This window comes from Phaseolus vulgaris, chromosome 2 (genome assembly GCF_000499845.2).
Source record: "Phaseolus vulgaris cultivar G19833 chromosome 2, P. vulgaris v2.0, whole genome shotgun sequence".
NCBI classification, from domain to species: domain Eukaryota; kingdom Viridiplantae; phylum Streptophyta; class Magnoliopsida; order Fabales; family Fabaceae; genus Phaseolus; species Phaseolus vulgaris.
The window spans coordinates 1,866,319-1,884,710 of NC_023758.2; the positions used below are offsets into that span (position 1 = coordinate 1,866,319).

An 18,392-nucleotide genomic window follows, 5' to 3' on the forward strand; every position below is an offset into this window, starting at 1 on the left:
TTAATAGTTAAAGTACTTGTTTGTAAAAAAATTATAATGAAAGAACTAAACTAAATTATTCATGAAAGTTGTAAGTGTTTTGAAAATTTGATAAACATATTAAAAAAATGCAGAAAGTAACGTATGAAGTTTTTATAAATTTTTGATAAACTTATTTATAAATTGAATCATTCCTAAAAATATAAAGATTTTTTAAACACTTTTTCAATTGATCATAGTGAATTTTTTGTTTAGCCAGCAATTGTAATTCGACTTAAAACTTGTCCAAAACTATCAAACTCAGATCCTTTCTTGAATCCAAAACTTCCATTAAAAACATCTGTTTTAGTGTAGAACCTGAGGGGCAAATAAGGAGTCTCGTGTGGCCACCAAAAAAACCCCAAAGACAAATTTTCCCTCCCTACTAAGGTAATAAACACCTGTGTTCTGGTGAGAGATTAATCAGATTATTTTGCTGAGCCCTTTGCCTGAAAGACATGAATATGTTGCATGCTTTGTTGCCTAACATGAAAGTGTTTGTACCAGTAATTTCTGGGCAGAAGCAGACTACCCCACCATGTGAAAAGCATAAAGAAAGGGACACCAGGGAGTGCAAGAAACAGAGTGGAGTGGAGCAGTGGGCGACGTAGAAGAGGTAAAACTTGAAAAAGTGGGGAACACTCAAGAGATGACATTGCATTTGGAAGAGGTTAGTGCCTTTTGTATCCACCTTAACCCATCTTCTCACCCTTGTATTAAATAAACATTTATCTCCACAATTTTTTTTTCTTCATTCAAATAATATAATAAAGTGCATCATTATACATAAACGTTAAGTATAGTTGCCTCAAAATAAGAGAAAAACTAAAGGTGACAAAGCCAAAACTTTGATCAACCTCTCTCTCTCTCTCTTTCTCCTCTTGCACAGTAAAATCTCTTTCTTTTCCTTTCAACCTTTCCTCTCTCTCTGGTGCCATGTGCTCGCGTTTCTTGGATTCCCTCACCAAATGCAGAAGCCCCACCATCTTTGCCTCACTCTTCTTCTCCCTCTTCCTCACCTCTTCCGCCGCATGCTTCAACGGGAATTGCCAGGTTCACTTCCTTTTCTCTCTCACCCTTCACACTCAATTATGATCCATGCAAACTCGTTTCAGTTTCTGAGATTCACCTGAAAAATTCACGAACTTCCGCAGGTTTTGGAAGCATGTACAGCTGCCACCGATTGTGGGCCGGGTCTCTATTGCGGCAATTGCCCTGCTTTGGGCCGGACTCGGCCCGTTTGCACCAGAGGCCAAGCCACCATCGTTACATCTCTCGTAACCTCCAACAACATATCTGACATACCATACCAGACAACATAACATATCTATGTAACGCAACAATATTAACTGTCTCTTTTTTGGGACATTCATGCAGGTGGATGGTTTGCCCTTCAACAAGTACTCGTGGATCATGACTCATAATTCATTCAGCATCGTGGATGCACCATCTTTGGCTGGAGTTCAGAGACTCACCTTTTACAATCAAGAAGACACTGTTACTAACCAGTTGAGGGTATGCCTTCTTGTCCTCTAAGTGGGATTCCTTGGACAGACAAAACGTCACACCGTTTCCTTCTTCATTTTGCATTTCCTAGATTCTAGTTTACCTTCATGATTAAGGGAATATTGTCTGTTTTTAATTTTTTAGTGATTTTTTTTACATGGCTTCGAGATGAAGGAGTTAAGTGAGTGATATTAATTCTTATATGCTCATATCTATCTATAATTTTGTGTTTTACTTGTTTATTTAGTGATTCTTACACATTTTTTTATGGATGGTGTTTAGAATGGAGTGAGAGGATTGATGTTGGATATGTACGACTTTGAGAACGATATCTGGCTCTGTCATTCATTTGGAGAGAAGTGCTTCAACTTCACTGCCTTTGTAATCTAACTCTAAACTCCTCTTTGATATTCGTTTTACTATCTAATTTTGCGGGTGTTGTCTAATGTGGCAAGCTGAAAATATTTTCAGCAACCTGCTATAAATACTTTGAGAGAAGTGGAGGCATTCTTAACAGCAAATCCGACAGAGATTGTCACCATTGTAATTGAGGATTATGTGCGTACTCCAAAGGGGTTGACTAATCTATTCTCAAATGCTGGACTAGATAAATACTGGTTCCCTGTGTCTGATATGCCTAAAAAGGGTGAAGATTGGCCCACTTTAACCGAGATGGTTCAAACAAGTCGTCGACTACTTGTTTTCACTTCTGATGCTTCTAAGGAAGCTGAAGAAGGAATAGCTTATCAGTGGACTTACATGATTGAAAATGAGTGTAAGTACAATGTCATTGTAGCATAGATATCATTATTCTAAATGTAGTGAAATGGCAACTTCATAATTTTACTACCTTGCAGCTGGAGATCATGGAGTTCAAGGGGGTTCTTGTCCACACAGAAAAGAATCGAAACCCCTAATTTCTAGAAGTGCATCACTTTTCTTACAGAATTACTTTCCAACATATCCGGTTGAAGCTGACTCATGCAAAGAGCATTCGGCTCCACTTGCTGATATGGTGAACACATGTTACAAAGCTGCAGGAAATGTGTTGCCTAGTTTTATAGCAGTAAATTTTTACATGGTATTCCTTCTTCTGGATTACTGATTCCAATTCAATAGTGTAGAAAATAACTCAAATTCATTTCAGAATTCTAAATGAATTTCATGCAGAGGAGTGACGGTGGGGGCGTTTTCGATATCGTGGATAAAATGAACGGCCACTCACTGTGCGGCTGCAATACAGTCTCTGCTTGCCAGGTTTGCTTGCATTTCTTGTTCAGAAATGTATTGCCTTAATGCCATTTGTGTGTGAACTTTCTTCTTTATTTTGATAATTTTATGCCTCATAATTCCTTCGGTGAGTGGAAACCTAATTTAGATTAACTTCAGTCCTACATTCTGAAATTCATCTTATTTCAAAGTTAAACAGTTGCCTATTCAATACTGATTGTACACATGAACAGGAAGTATCAGACCTTTCAAGCCTGACTGGTATTATCTATATTACGTTAATCTGTTTGATTCAGATATTCTGTCTGAATTTGAGGTAGACAGTTGGTCAGTCATCAAATTTAAGTATCCCTATATGTAATTCAGTGTTTGTTATTATTCCTTGAAATCAACCCTAATGCAAGAGATAATTAATCTTGAGAGGAGGAGAGAAAGGTTTACTTTTAGTTATTGTTGAAAATAGCAAAAATGTAAAATCATGTTATGGTTGACTTTGACTGTATCATCAAAATTTCTTTTTGGCAAAAATGTAGAGAAATAAGCTTCTCCATACCTGCTTTCTTTCCCAAAGATGTCTGGCCCTCATGTAAAAGTAAGGTATAGGAATAACATTTGTGTGTATGATGAATTGATGTTATATCGTGTGGAATTCTTAATGTGGATTGATTTATATCCTAGCACAGCTTCTACCAACCTGAGCATTTTGGTGATAAAAAAATAGATCAAGGACAATTAGATAATTGCTGCATTTATGCAGGAGGGAGCACCTTTTGGATCTTGCAAGAATATAGCTGTACCTAATACAAGTCCAGTGACCAACACAGCTGGAAGCTTTACAGGATCTGTTCAGTTCTCTAGATCAGCTTCACCTGTCCTTTCTCCAAACTGCTTCCTTTTCGTCTTGTTTTACTTCCTCCTTATTTATGTTTTATGGCGATTGTAATCAGTACTCAAGCTAAGTCTAACAGGAGAAGCTCTTAGTGTTATTATATTTGTCTGTCATAAATGAGAAAGTCTTTAAAGAGGGGCTTCTGCTTATAGGTTAGCAATTAGATAAAACAAAATTTTGGAATTGCTGAGGCTATAATACCTCTCAGGTAGAGGTAACCAACCAAGAAAGACTAAGATGCATCCAGAGAAGTTCAGGTATGTTTTATTCTTGGCTGTCTAATTCAATTTCTAGATATTGAAACTCTGTATGCCCACACTTCCTTTCATTTTCTCTCATTGCATTTAGGTTCTTAATGTGGTTTACAAGGTAATTTGACAAATAATTGTATGTGTTAACCAGAAGTTATTGACCAAGCTCTGGTTAAATGATTTATTTCCCTGAAAACAAATTTGACAAATTAAAAATCATCTAGCTCAAGTTTTGCCATGTCGGTTTAGAGAGTTCTTTTTTCTCCAGTGAAGTTTGTGATTCAACCTGCAATGTGTGATAACCTTTCTCATTGAATGAGCTCTTTTGTTTGCCCGAGTTTTCCTAGTTCAAGTCTCCAATGGTTCAAAAACCATTGTTGTTGTTTGTGGTTCCATCGATATTGTGGCACTCCGTTGTGATAGTGGATATGATGTCTTATCAGCTACCCCTAAGTAATGTTCACTCTTATTATATTTGTAATATTTCCTCTTATTGCTTTTCAGGATATGTACCAAGGTATCATTAGTGAAGACAGAATAGGAAATTTGCAATATAGGATCAGGATGTCAAGAAGCTCTTGGTCTTTGTTACGGTTTGTTCCGATTGTATTCTGACAATTCTTACCACTTGTCCTTCCTTCATTCACTTTTGTATTGATGTTTGAACACTATAGTTGTATTCTCGTACATTTAACCATATAACATACAGTTAGCATGGATCCTGAACCTTATAGTTTAACAGAGGAAGTTCCAGAACATCGTGTAAATTTTTTAGTACACCCTAAAATTTGTCTGTAAAAATGAAAAAACAAAATCGACTAATAATAGCTAGAGGTATCATAAATCCTTGAAGAAATCTCACAATTTGACCTTAATTATGCAGTTAGCAGGTATTTCTTTCCTAGTATTATTAATCACTTCTTTCATCTTATTAATAATGCCTTTATCTGCTTTCTTTCATTCTCTTTCTGGCCTACCTCGCAATTCCTTATTTGGAAGAATCTGATGCAATTTTTTGCATGGATTTTAATTGTTTACACTATTTAATAATACTAAAAAAAACCTTGTTGCTCTCTCTCACTTCTGTGTCATTAAACATTTAGGGGGCATAAAGAATATAATTATAATTATACAAACAAAATTGACGTGAAACAAATAGTTTTATTTTTGCACGCTAGTTACCATCTAGAAGTTGAGTTTCCAACTCAAGACCTCTTCCATTTCACCTGTTGGGTTTGTATCTCTATCAGCTATCAGATTTCAGGTGAGTTTTTGTTCTTTTGGATTAGAAATTATTTGAATGCAAGTATCGAATAAATACAATACCTTAATATAATGAGATCTCTCATTGTTGCATATTTTAAGAGATCTTTATCTCATAAAATAAGTCATATCATGAGAGAGAAAAATAAAGAAATCAAACACCTAACTTAAACAAAGCTGTTTAAGCGGACCAAGTTATTAGTTATTATTATAAATTTTTATATTTGATATATTTTTTAAGAATATTTTATTATTTATGGACTTTTTTTAATAGTTGTAAATTACCCGAGATCTTATTAAGGAATTAGTATTTAATTAGTTTTAAAAAAAAATCAATAAGTACTTTTAGAATAGAAGAAAATAATTAATGACTAAAGTAAAATGATTTAAAATCTTCTTATAATTTCAAATCAACTTGTAAAAACTAGATAAAAAGGATTCTAGAGTGTATAAATTAATTTTAATGTATGGGAAAAAATTGATCATTTTATCTTAATTTTTTTTCTTATAATACTTGTTAGTTAAGCAATTTTTCTAAACTTGGTCCCAGCTCAGTACAGTTCTGCACTTTAAATGCAACTTGCATAGGTAAGTTAAGTCATTAAATGAATCGATAGAGTTCAATAATCTTTTATTACACTTGACTTTGTTTTGTGAATTGAACCTTTACAGCAATAGCTACTTGCAGAAATGTATTTTGACATATTCAGATGATTTTCAGGCATGTTGAATCTAAGAATACAAAAACGAAACAATCTGTACATAAAAATAGCAGTAAAAAAAATACAGGGACACCATTGTACACAAGTAGTCTAGTTTCAAACTTTGATCTCAAGGGCTGGACTTAAAATAAGTAAATTGTTGATGCAGTCCACAGGAACTCTTGTTCCCCATACATTCATTGATTTTAGCTCCAGGCATTTGTCAACTAAGGCAAAAAGCCCATTCTCAGTTACATGACGACAGCTCCAAAGAACAATGGTCTGAACAAAAACAATAAGCAATCATTTATAATGCAATGGAATATCACAAACATAGAATATAAACCAGTGAAGATTGATGATTAGGCTCATACATACTAAATACAGACAGTGAGATGATTGAAATGCCATTTCTAGACAATTGTAATTTTTCTTTAAACCATGAGCATCAATATACCTTTGCTCTGATGTTCTATATATTAGTTTCTTTTGTTATGGAAGGAGGACAATAATTGAACACAAAAACCTAACATTCAAGTTCTTATAACTTGCCTCCAACTTTGGACAACTCCTTGCAATGCCAAACAGAGATTCATCCGTGATAAATGTACCACCAACATTCAGATGTTGTAAAGATCTAGTTCTGGTTATCTGTTGTTAGAAGCAAAGGGAAATAAAAACAAAACAACACATTAATTGACAATGTATTGATTTTTTCTTGGAATGTGTCCTAATTTTGGTTTGAGGACAAATTTTGTGGCTATCAACTGAAATCCAAGTAGCTATTAGTCAAACTAGAAACAGAAAATAACAATTCCTGACAAATGTCAGAATACTATCTGCACAATCTAGTCATGAAAAACTCACAAAACTAATCTAATTTCATTCCAACTGCAATAGTCTGCACAAAATGAATATATGTTGGAAGGCAAGTGAGACACATTGAAGTGAAAATATCAATTCATATTTTGGGTTGGATTTAATTTCAACTGAAAACAAGTATTGTGATTTAATCCCCTTCTATTTTCTAACATCATTCCATGTAATATGTCCCAAACCCAAGCATGTGTGTTACAAAATCAAAACAATGGCATACCAGTTGAACAACACCTTCATCTGTGATGCCAGTCAAACCCCACAAAGATATGGATGTGAGATTGCCGACACACTTTGCAAAAGATATTCTGACAAGTCCAGCATCAGTTATCTGACAACTCCAACGGCTTCTCGGTCTGAACATACAAAAGACAATAAAAGTTGTTCATCTTAGATCTACATTCTTGACACCTTGACGATGACAACATAGCTTATAACTGGTTATAAACTACCAAACTCTACTATTTCTGGTTTCAGATTCCAAATTTTACAACTCAAAGCTTGTCAAAGTTATGGCACCCTACTTATTTCATGTATTCTTTACAGGTTAAAATGAAAAATGAACCGACATGTGTAATGTAATCTATTCAAACTATATTTGCGGTTGCACGATAACCACTTACTCAATATTGCATCTCCATATCAGAAAGCTTAGAAAAACAAGAAAACCAAATAAAAGACACCAAAACGGTGCCACCACAAATCAAGATAAAAGGGTTAGAGGTTCGGCCTAGGACAAATGGTGCAGATTCTCATCAAAAGCAAAAATACTGCTTTTACTTAGGTTCGAAACTCTACGAGATTCATATCCCTAAACAAACATGTTATCAACCTTCTCCATATTCTAGTTTCCTCCTGAACCTAAAATAGCACAAATATTTTCCATTGAATTGTTAATTTAATCAGGAAAAGCACAAGTACATAACCGAAGAACAATAAAAGAATAGGATAGAATAGAATTGAGGGTATGAAAAAAAGAAGCAAGGTATATATATATATATATACGTACATATGTAGTCTTGTGAGATTGTAAGCATGACAAACAAGGCGAGCAGTGGAGTCATCATCCATTTTCCAACCTGCAAAACTGAGATTCTGTCTGCATGCCAGAGACTCATTCACCCCTTGTTTCCATTTCTTGCAAACCCCGCTCGCCCTTTCAAAGCAAAACCACATCACAAAGTCAAACTCATGGTGATTGGTGAATGAATTATTAAAGCAAAATGAAACACTGATACAAAGAACATGAAAACTTACTGGGCCAAATCAGTGAAGGAAGTAAAGAGAACAAAAATATTAGCCAACAAGTCAACGGGCAAGCGATCAATCTCTGCCTCAACTTCCATTTGATCCTCTCACTAACAATCACAAACCCAATTGGCCCTTTGGAAAACACCACACAACTTTCACCTCAAAATAACCTTATACTCTGCGCAGTTCTGTTCTATGAAAAGTGTCTTTTTTGTGTCAGAAATATATAATAATACACTCAACAAGGAAACTCAAAAGTGTCCTCATGTTTTCGTCATCCTGTTTATTGTCACGTCCTTCTTTACTGTGTTCACGCAACTTTTCTCTTCTTTCATTTGTTTTTTTTTTTTTGTTTTCGAGTTAAAAACTCTTTTTATGCAATAAAAATTTTCTGTGCTTTAAAATATTTAGAGCAATTACATATCAGAATCCAAATTTGAAAAAACTTATTAGCATGAATAACTATCTGCCAGTTAATTCAGGCGTGGATGCACTTTTATTAGTTAAATTAGTTAAAAAACGGTGGAACATCATGTTTTTATTCACACACAAATTAAGGAATACCCTATCTGTTACGTAGATTCAGATTCTAGATTCTCTTTTCTGTTTAACCGAGGATCTATATGGATATGTATGCGCATTATAGTTTCCATCCATCAATCATTTTTTTTGGAATATCTAATTTGTTTATTTTAATACATGATTAAATAATTGGAATTTGGAAATGATAATGAGTTAGTTGGGTAGTTGAAATAAAATGTGGTTGGAAATAATTTGTGAGAATGACTAATATATAGCTCATTCCAAAATGGTGAAAAATTTGTATGATGAGTTATTTTTATTATATTATTTGTTATCTATATTGTTTTTTTTTATCATGAATTAATCTTTTACTTTTAAACGTTTGAAATAGCTTTTGGAGATATATATAATTATGGTAAGCATTTTTTTATTTGACTTGGTTAAGATATATAGCTGTATCTGACTCACTAATCTTGAAATATCTTCAGTGGATAGTTTTAAGTTTCCTTTTTTTTTGGGTCCATTTTATATATTTTTTTAAAGGTTAAAGAATTTTTTGTGTAAGTATCTTGAATAGTACTCTTATTTTCATTCACGTCTCTCTGTTGACTTTTCTTGGTGGATATGTTAAAAGCTAGAGCTTCGGGATACACATAAATTCACCTACCTCATTTTTATTTTCCACCAATATGTCGTCATTTTTTTAGTAGTATTGTTTAATATTACAAAATATTGCAAATTTAGGGGAGTTCTATTTTTATCCAATGTTTTTAAACCTGCACCAACATGAAAAGATGAAATGACAAAACGGACCCTAAAAAATGCATTTTCATATGTTTTTAAATTCAGAAAATACTTTTCCATAATTCATAATGCATTTTTAAATCCAAAATATATTTTTTATTAAGATAATACATTTCTGGATGGAATACATTTCCAGAAGGCATATTTTGTTTCATATTTCAGAATGTAGGTTATGAAATTCAAAAAATTGTATTCTAAAATGTATATTTAGAATACAAAAAATTGTATTTTAATGGACAATTCAAAATACAAAATAAAAAATATATTTTAAAATATACAATTCAACATATAAACACATGAATCTAAAATACAAATCTCAAAAAGATAAAATTGGAATTTTAATTTTATATGGACTGTAGATTTAAAAACATGGGTGGGAGAATTTAACGCCCCAATTTTAGGCAGTGGTTCGTGAAAGGGTGTTTCTTCCTTCTTACTCATACATTTTTTGAAATACTCAAATTATTTAAATTATTTTTAATAGTTTTGGACGATTTTAAAATAGTAAAAAAAGAAGAAGTTTTTTCAGAATAAAAAATTCAGAAGATAAAATATTATTCTCAAATATCTTTCTCAAAACATATTTTTTGACTTCTGAAATAGTAAATCCAAAATTTATAAAATGTGTTTCAAAAATATTTTGAAAAGAATAATGTGGAAATTATTTTTAAAAAGAATAAAACAGTATTTTCAAACAATGATGGGGTGTAAGGAGAAATTTGTTGGGACGAAACACCCTTCGTGAAAAGGCTTGAAAAATAGCCCAAGAAGAAAGCTAGGTATAAAATCTAAGATGGTCTCTTTTTGTAATATCTTTTCAATCAAAACAAGGCTCAAGAATTTAACATGTCCTGTTCATTCTGACATTTTAAGAAGATAAAGAATATTATTTTTAGACTGCAAGATATTTATCTTTTAACATAATTTCTTTTATATTTAAAATAACATCATTTAAATTTCAAATCCTATTCGAATCTGATTGTAATTTAATTCACTCTATACATATTAGTTATTTTCTTCGTCATATAATATTACCATCAGCCATCACCAATTCTACCAGGATAGTTTAAAGTTGATATTTACTACATTTTTTTCATCAAAAAGGTTTTAATTGGAAATTTTGGTTTAAAAAATTAAGTTTAATAGATGATATTCTAACTCTATTTTGCCAGCCTGTTATATATAATTGAGCTTATTACACGCACATATAATATATATTTAATTGTTGTAAATATGATTTGAAATCAATACATGTGTTTTGTGTTGAGGAAGAGACATGGTGAATGCATTTGCGTAGAAGACTAAAATTAAAATTCATCGAAAGACAACATTATTTTATTCATGGATTAGGTAACATAGTAGAAACTCATGTTTTTCAGTCCGTAGCAGGTAAAAGGAGCAGAGTGATCAGATGATGCGGCGGCACAGGGTAATGCCGTCACCAACGGGAAGCTGGCAAATCTCGACCCTTGAATCAACTGCAAGAGCTTGATTGAGCTCTATCACAAAATCGCGATAATATTTAATATAATCCAAGAGAGGAGCATCGGGTGGAGCGACGACAGAGCCGTTCCACAGGGTGTTATCGTAGGCGATCATTCCCCCAACCTTCACAAGCTCAATCACCCTGTTGTGATAGTTCAAGTAGTTATCCTTATCAGCATCCACAAAGATGAAATCGAAGGTTCCCTTATTCTTCTCCTGTTCATCAGATGCAACACATATATTACGTAATATTACATAAGTCTAATTATTACTAAATGGATTTTAAACTTAACCTATAAAATTGGTTTCTGAAGTGAGGTTTGTACCTATTTATATACAATAAAATTCATAATCTCTAATCGATGTGGATCGTCCAACAAACACTCACTGGGATATCCTAGTTTTGAAATAACTTTGATAATATATTACGAATTTTAAGTCTAACTCAATCCCATAAAATCTTAGTTGAGATTTTCACCCACTTATATATAATAAAATGTTTTAATCTCTAGTCAATCTAAGATCTCCAACCACACAGATGATCAACAACAAAAACATCTTTTTCTTCAAAATAATGGTAAGATGGATGGATTGAACTCACCTCTTTGATAAGTTGATCAAGAAGAGGAAGAGCTGGCCCTTCTCTGAAGTCAATCTTGTGAGCCACTCCAGCCTTTTCAATCACAGGCAACCCCAGTTCATAATATTCCCGGTTAATATCCAATGCCAAGATCTGTTTCATTTGAACAAAACCTTTCATCACGCATATGCAGGTTATATATTATGTAAGAATCTATGCATTAAACACAAACTTTTTTCCCTTTTTTACTTCTTCCTACAGAAATATGAGGTATGCGTATCTATGAATTAAGACCTTTCCATCAGATGGGAGAGCGAGGGCAGTGGAAAGCAAGGAGTAACCAGTGTAGACGCCAATCTCCATGGTGTTCTTGGCATTGATGAGCTTCAGCAGCATACCTAAAAGTTGTCCTTCGTCAGGCGGTGTAGCCAAGAGGTTCCTGTTTTACAGCATCGAGAAAACATTGAGAAAACATTGATTAATAATTCTAGGGTACATAATCATGATCTTATTACCAAGGGTGTTTTTCCGTCAACTCTCGTAGCTCCTTCAAGCTCTCGTGCTCTCTTGGGTACACACTGGTTTCAAGTATATACTGCAGTAATATTTGTGTTATGTACAGATGTTGGTGTTGTTGTGGAAAAAGAAGAAGAAAATGTTTGTGATGGAATGAACCTGATAGAGTGCATCACTCTGAAGGAGACTCTTATGACGGAGTTGTTTGTGGCCAGCCATTTGATTTTGTTGTTGCTCTTCGTTGATGATAGTCATGATTGATATCTGTCTTTGGGATTTGTTCTCTGAATATTTGTTGCAGGTAAACAATGGCTCAGAACTCCTATTTATATAGAAAGTGAGTGCATGTGTTTGCAGCTATTTTCTATGATTGAGTTTGATGACAAAATTTCAAGGGTTGTTATGGGGTTGGTAAGTTGAAGCTTCCATTTGGAATTTTGCAGGATTCCTTTAGAGTGTGAAATAATATAATTCAAAGACTCTTAGCATAACTAACACATAATTGTCTTAAAGTGTTTGGAAAATCTTAATTTTCCATATGTTATATCTTCTATCCCTACTAAAACAACCGTGATTACCTATTCAGAAATATTTTTTTCTTTAATCAGTAAAAGAATTCATTAACAATGAAAGATGCTTAAGTTATTCACAATTGTTTTAACACCCTATTAAAATTGTTACAACCCAAAATGACAAGAATATTTGTAATTAATTGAAAATAAAAGTAGAAATTAGATATAAAAAAATTAAATAATAATTACAATTAATAGATATGAATTAGACTGTTTTAATGTATTTGTCAATTTTTTAAGTGTTGATCACACCGAAAAGATCAAATCAATACATTTGAAATCAAATTACATATAAAATTTAAACATGAAATCGTATAAGCAAATATTCAAAAACAAAAAAACACAAACATATTTGTAAGAAATATAACTACCAAAATATGTGTATATGTGTATATGAAACAATATTATTTTTTAAAGCACAAATCAACAAATTTAAAATAAGGAACATAGGATCAATAAGAGCAAAGCAGTAATTAACAAATTTAAGAACTAATATATAATTATATTGACAAAAACTTTTAATTAGTCGTAAAATATAAATAAAAAAATCAATGTAAATGACAAAACATATCACAACCAACCAACAATAGCAAATAATTTAGGATTTGTGTTTTTTAGGATTTTGAATAATTTATAAATTTTATTTATTTCATATCTTCATTTAAATAGGATATTAAATAATTTAGGATTTTGATTTATTATGATTTTGTATAATTTATGGATTTTATTTACTTCCGATACTTTATTTAAGTAGAGCATTAAATAATTAAGAATTTATATTTATTTAAAATTTTGAATAATTTAGAAAATTTAATTACTTCAAATTTTTATTTAAGTAAGACATTAAATAATTCATGATATGTATTTGTTTCATATTAAATAATTTGGAATTTTTAATAATTTATAAATTTTATTTATTTCAAACTTTTATTTAAGTAAGACATTAAATAATTCATGATTTATATTTATTTAAGATTTTGAATAACTTAGAAATTTTATTTATTTCATATTTTTATTTAAGTATGACTTTAAATAATTTAGGTTTGTATTGATAAAAAAATTACAATTTAGAATTTGTATCTATTTAGGATTTTGAAAAACTTAGAAATTTCATTTATTTTATATTTTTATTTAGGTAGGCCATATAATAATTTAAGATTTGTGTTTATTTAGGATCTTGAATAATTTAAAAATAATTTAATATATTTTAAATTCAAATAATGGAATAGCATTAGGCATTCTCTATACAGCAGACATTCACTTGTACATGCAAAAGTTATAGACGTAGGGTTTATGCTTTGGTCTACTCTCCCGTAGACGTAGACGCTTCCTTTAGATACTCCCTATAGGTGCAACTATTAGCTTGGGTGGTGGTTGTATAAGAAGGAGAACATAATTTTTACTATATAATTTAAGTATTTAATACTATTATTAATAAAAACAAACAATAAAAGTTAAAAATAATAATTTAAATTTGTATTTATTTAGGATTTTGAATAACTTAAGAAATTTATATTTTTATTCAAATAATACATTAAAAAAATTCTTATTTTTTGTATTTATTTAGGATGTGGAATAATTTAGAAATTTTATTTATTAAATTTATTTTTTGTATTTATTTAGGATGTGGAATAATTTAGAAATTTTATTTATTAGTTTTTTTACTCAAGTATAACATTAAATAATTTAGATTTGTATTTATTTAGATTTTTAAGTTATTTAATAATTTTATTTATTTCAGATTTTTTTTATAGTAGGACATAAAATAATATAGGATTTGTATTTATTTAGAATTTTTAATAGTTTAAAATTTTTATTTATTTCACATATTTGTAATTAAATAATTTATGAATTTTACATATTTCAAATTTTTATTAAAATAATATACTAAATAATTTATAATTTCTATTTAGGTTTAGTGACCATTTTTTTCAATATTTTTTTTAGAAAAATACAATTTTATTCTTATATTTTTAGAAAGTTGAGTATAATCGTAAAGTTTGTTTAATAGTTCAGTGTAATTTTTCTTCTATTGAATTGTCATCATTATAACAGATTTATCTGATAAGGTTTATTTGATTCCAATATAAATAATAATTTTTTAATAACAATTTTTAACATCATATAATTTTATTCTACTTCCTTCTACTTTCATTTTAGTAATTTTTTTTTCTCAACTCAATCATAAATCACCTTTCCATTACAAGGGATCTATATTAAATTCCTCCTCTATCAAAGTTTGAAAATATACAAATGTCAATGTGTTCCAATTATTACAATAAAAAAATTAGGACTCAGGTACACAAGTTGATCCACAATTATTTAATCCATATAATATATGATACAGTTCACATGTTAAATTACGTTCATTATTTAATTTTAGGGTAAGACTTTTGAGTGTTTTTCATTGTCAAACATAAAATTAAACATCACTAAATTATAGAAAGGAGGAAAATAAGAATATGAAGAATGACTATATATATCACCATTAGTTATTACATTTTTCTGATTTTATTTGTGTTAATTTTTTTTATTAATCATAGATACAATTCTATCAGAAGATAGATATATATTTCAAATTTCAAAACTAACAAAATAATTCTAACATTGAATCATTATAAGGAAAAAATGACATTTACATCAGAAAAATGTTAAACAAAAACAAAATCCTTCTAATTGAGCATAATCTAACTTCTAACCGCCCATTGCAAATTTAATTTCTTCTAAAGAAAAAATCTTACAAACATATTTTAAAAGATTTTGAGTTATAAATAATGTTATAGTGAAAAGACGCACTCATAAACAACACACAATTTAACGTGATTCGGTTGTCAATCTGCAACATATATCCATGGTTAATTAGTTAGATTTTTAATCTGCAAAATATATTCATAGATAATTAGTTAGATTTTTATTATATTTTTTACAATTTTATTACAAGCACAAAGATCTTTTAAATAAAAATTATAGAAAAATACAAACTCATTAAAAAATGATATCTAGTCAGCTCAATTGGTGATGTTTTGCCTTTCATAACAATGTCTAATATGATAGTATATCTGGACACACATTTAGTATTTTTCCAACAAATTCAAGCATTCTTGGAAAAGTATTTTATATTATTTCTCTTTATATGGTAGAGAGTGAAAAATAAATTCCTTCTCAAAAATCATACTTTTTCTGTTTAAAAAATAAAATAAAAAGTCTTTACTTTGTAATCATTTGACATTTAACCTCTGCAACTTACTAATTAAGTATGAGAAAACCTACCATGCTATAATTTAAACTTCTATTACCAATCTTGTTAATCAAAATATTATTTATAGACTGCAATATATAAAGACCAATAACCACACCTGTAATTTTCATAGATCAATCAGATATTGACTATTTTTATCATATATTTTCAAAGACTTTGTGTGTACATTATATCAATAAATAAAAAATAATAAACTTTGGTCATATAAAAACTGACTTGCGGACACCGTTGACCAGTTCTTGTACTCAATATTTCAACCCAATTTTAGGTCAAACTTGTAATTATATCTATAGCATTAATTAATGGCATGCATGTATAATGTACATCTTTCTTATATTTAAATAAGAAAAACACGTTTACCTATTTTTTAACTTGTATGTATAGTGCACAAAATTTGAATGCACAGCTTATATTAAAACAAGTGATATATGTTAACACCATAAACAGAAAACATATCCTTCACAACTAATTAAATAATATTTTAATTATATTTAATTTATTTTTTAATTTTAAATATTATAATGTTATTATAATATTGTGTTAAATATATATTTTTATTATATTTGGCGTAAAGAAATATTTTCCTTTTAATTTATATATAAATTTTAAATTCTTTTACTTGCACCACACTATAGATGCACAAATTATTAATACATGTTTAAAATAAATAAAAATATAAACTACAACTAGTTTGCGCACAAAAAAAAATTATCAACTTATATATAAATTAATTCTAATTTATGTTTATTGATATAATATCCTTAGAAATATGATTCTTATGAATGCAAAATTGTCTCATGAAACAAACAGCCCCTTAGTCGTCGATCCACTAAAAAAAATTGGAGTTATTTTACAAACAAAATAATGAAAGTGGATGTTATATAAATATATTTTCTGAAATGACATTATATTTGGTGTACCGAATCAATTCTAATATAGTACTCAAGGAACAAATCTAATTAAGATGTTCAGTTATAAAACTCATTAAGTATAAAAAATAATGTTGAGAACTTTTTCATAACCAAATTAAATATTTCACAAGTAACTTAAAGGTTTAAGATTTGATTCAAGATGTAACAAAATTAACTTATCAAATATAGATAAAGATACTTGGGATTGAATTAAGTCTATTTCAATAATTTGTATTTTAGAATAATACAATACATAATACTCAAAACTACTTATTTTTTATGCTTAATTTAAAATCATTCACCTTGATTCCTCACAGATGAAATTCATAAGATAATTTTTCAAATATTGATTCCTCATATATCTAACAAATCAAATCATCCAGCTTTATGAACAAAATTATGATGCAATTAATAACCTGAAATTTATTCCTAGCATTATAAGTTATCAAGTATTTTCGTTTATTTCAGATCCGTAAAGGTACTTTCCAGTTAAATTTAAGGATCAAAATCAAGACTCCATTGATAAGATAGAATCAAGTAATAAGCATGAAATGAAAATACCAAGAATAAGTAGAAAAGAGAATATTATATATATATATATATATATATATATATATATATATCACATTTGATCAAAATAGATTACATTCAATCCCAAGTTAGAAAACACTTAGCCACTCATGATAGCTCCTCCAATCTTCATTCTTGATTTAGATTGCATAAGAAAGGCTGATATGAGCAAGTTCTTCTCCTAAGAACAAAGGTTATCTTCTCTTTCTCTCACTAACTTCTCTCTAAAAGTCACTTCTTGTTTCCACCGCTCCTGTTTTAGCTGTGTTTCAAAATTTATATAATGAACTTTAGCTCAAGTGAGCCAATTTAGCTTAACCTAGGTCATTCAATGTTGTTTTAGCTTGAGCAAGAAATTTTATCTTGAGCTAGATTAGTACTGCACCATTGATTTAATCTGGATACTTTTAGCTTGAGCTAAATGCTTTCTTTATGTTTTTCTTCTTTGCTCCTTCTTGTGATCCAATTAAGTCTTTGTTTTCTTTCTTATAATGCTTCATATTCATATGAAATTTACACAAAAATTGGGATTAAATTTATTCATTTGTTTCCTGGTTCAAAATATATAATCAGATTCAATAATTATCAGATTAAGGTAATTTTCTTACATTAAGCAACAATTAAGTTCCAAAGTGTTCAATTTTCTCAATCATAAAAACTATACATTGACACTTATCATCTATTATTTCAAAAATTTAATTAGATTCATTTTTTAAAATCATAGCAATTTTGTTTATCTGATCAAATTGACAAAAACGTAATTAAAAAAATATAACTTAGCAAGTTTATTTATAACTGTCATCTAAAACTGTGTTTATACTAAATAGTGGTTGATAAAAAATGTATTAATTATACTAATATGATTAAGAATTAAAAAGGAAGGTAAATATATTAATATTTTTTTAGAAAGTATTAATATGTTATACACTCTTGAAAATGAAAATAAATTTAAAAGTAAAACATGTATAGATATGCTTTATTGACTAATTTATTATTTTTTGCTACTTCAGTCCAGAACTTGATAGATAATGAAGTAGCAGAAAGAAGAGTAAGCCCCATGTCAATGATATGTCTGTGCTTTCTTTCTATGGATCCATTTTGCTCGTGAGTGTGAGGACATACGAGACGGTGATGGATGCCAAAATCGGTAGTAAACTTTTTGAAACATAAAAACTCTTTTGCGTTGTC

The 18,392-nt window shown here is 29.7% G+C and overlaps 3 protein-coding genes across 4 annotated transcripts; 1 reads left to right on the top strand and 2 right to left on the bottom strand.

Moving 5' to 3' along the window:
• The first annotated feature begins 668 nt into the window (after positions 1-668).
• LOC137810090 (PI-PLC X domain-containing protein At5g67130-like) lies at positions 669-4,650 on the top strand. Its single transcript, XM_068611217.1, has 10 exons — positions 669-688; positions 908-1,071; positions 1,173-1,295; positions 1,396-1,533; positions 1,807-1,905; positions 1,996-2,299; positions 2,382-2,605; positions 2,695-2,781; positions 3,512-3,900; positions 4,399-4,650. The coding sequence occupies exons 2-9, from the start codon at positions 955-957 to the stop codon at positions 3,695-3,697; spliced, it is 1,278 nt and encodes a 425-aa protein (XP_068467318.1). The 5' UTR covers positions 669-688; positions 908-954; the 3' UTR covers positions 3,698-3,900; positions 4,399-4,650.
• Positions 4,651-5,763: 1,113 nt separating this feature from the next.
• Positions 5,764-8,327, bottom strand: LOC137810091 (F-box protein At5g67140). 2 transcript variants are annotated; one of them, XM_068611218.1, is made up of 5 exons: positions 7,992-8,327; positions 7,744-7,890; positions 6,955-7,090; positions 6,411-6,509; positions 5,764-6,140 (listed from the first exon to the last, which is right to left on the bottom strand). In XM_068611218.1, the coding sequence occupies exons 1-5, from the start codon at positions 8,078-8,080 to the stop codon at positions 5,976-5,978; spliced, it is 636 nt and encodes a 211-aa protein (XP_068467319.1). In that variant the 5' UTR covers positions 8,081-8,327; the 3' UTR covers positions 5,764-5,975. The 2 variants fall into 2 exon arrangements, with proteins under 2 accessions (XP_068467319.1, XP_068467320.1); XM_068611219.1 differs by lacking the exon at positions 6,411-6,509 and having other exon boundaries at positions 7,992-8,326.
• A 2,291-nt stretch (positions 8,328-10,618) lies between these two features.
• Positions 10,619-12,271, bottom strand: LOC137810104 (caffeoyl-CoA O-methyltransferase 2-like). Its single transcript, XM_068611235.1, has 5 exons — positions 12,052-12,271; positions 11,892-11,971; positions 11,671-11,815; positions 11,398-11,529; positions 10,619-11,012 (listed from the first exon to the last, which is right to left on the bottom strand). The coding sequence occupies exons 1-5, from the start codon at positions 12,145-12,147 to the stop codon at positions 10,719-10,721; spliced, it is 747 nt and encodes a 248-aa protein (XP_068467336.1). The 5' UTR covers positions 12,148-12,271; the 3' UTR covers positions 10,619-10,718.
• Positions 12,272-18,392: the final 6,121 nt, after the last annotated feature.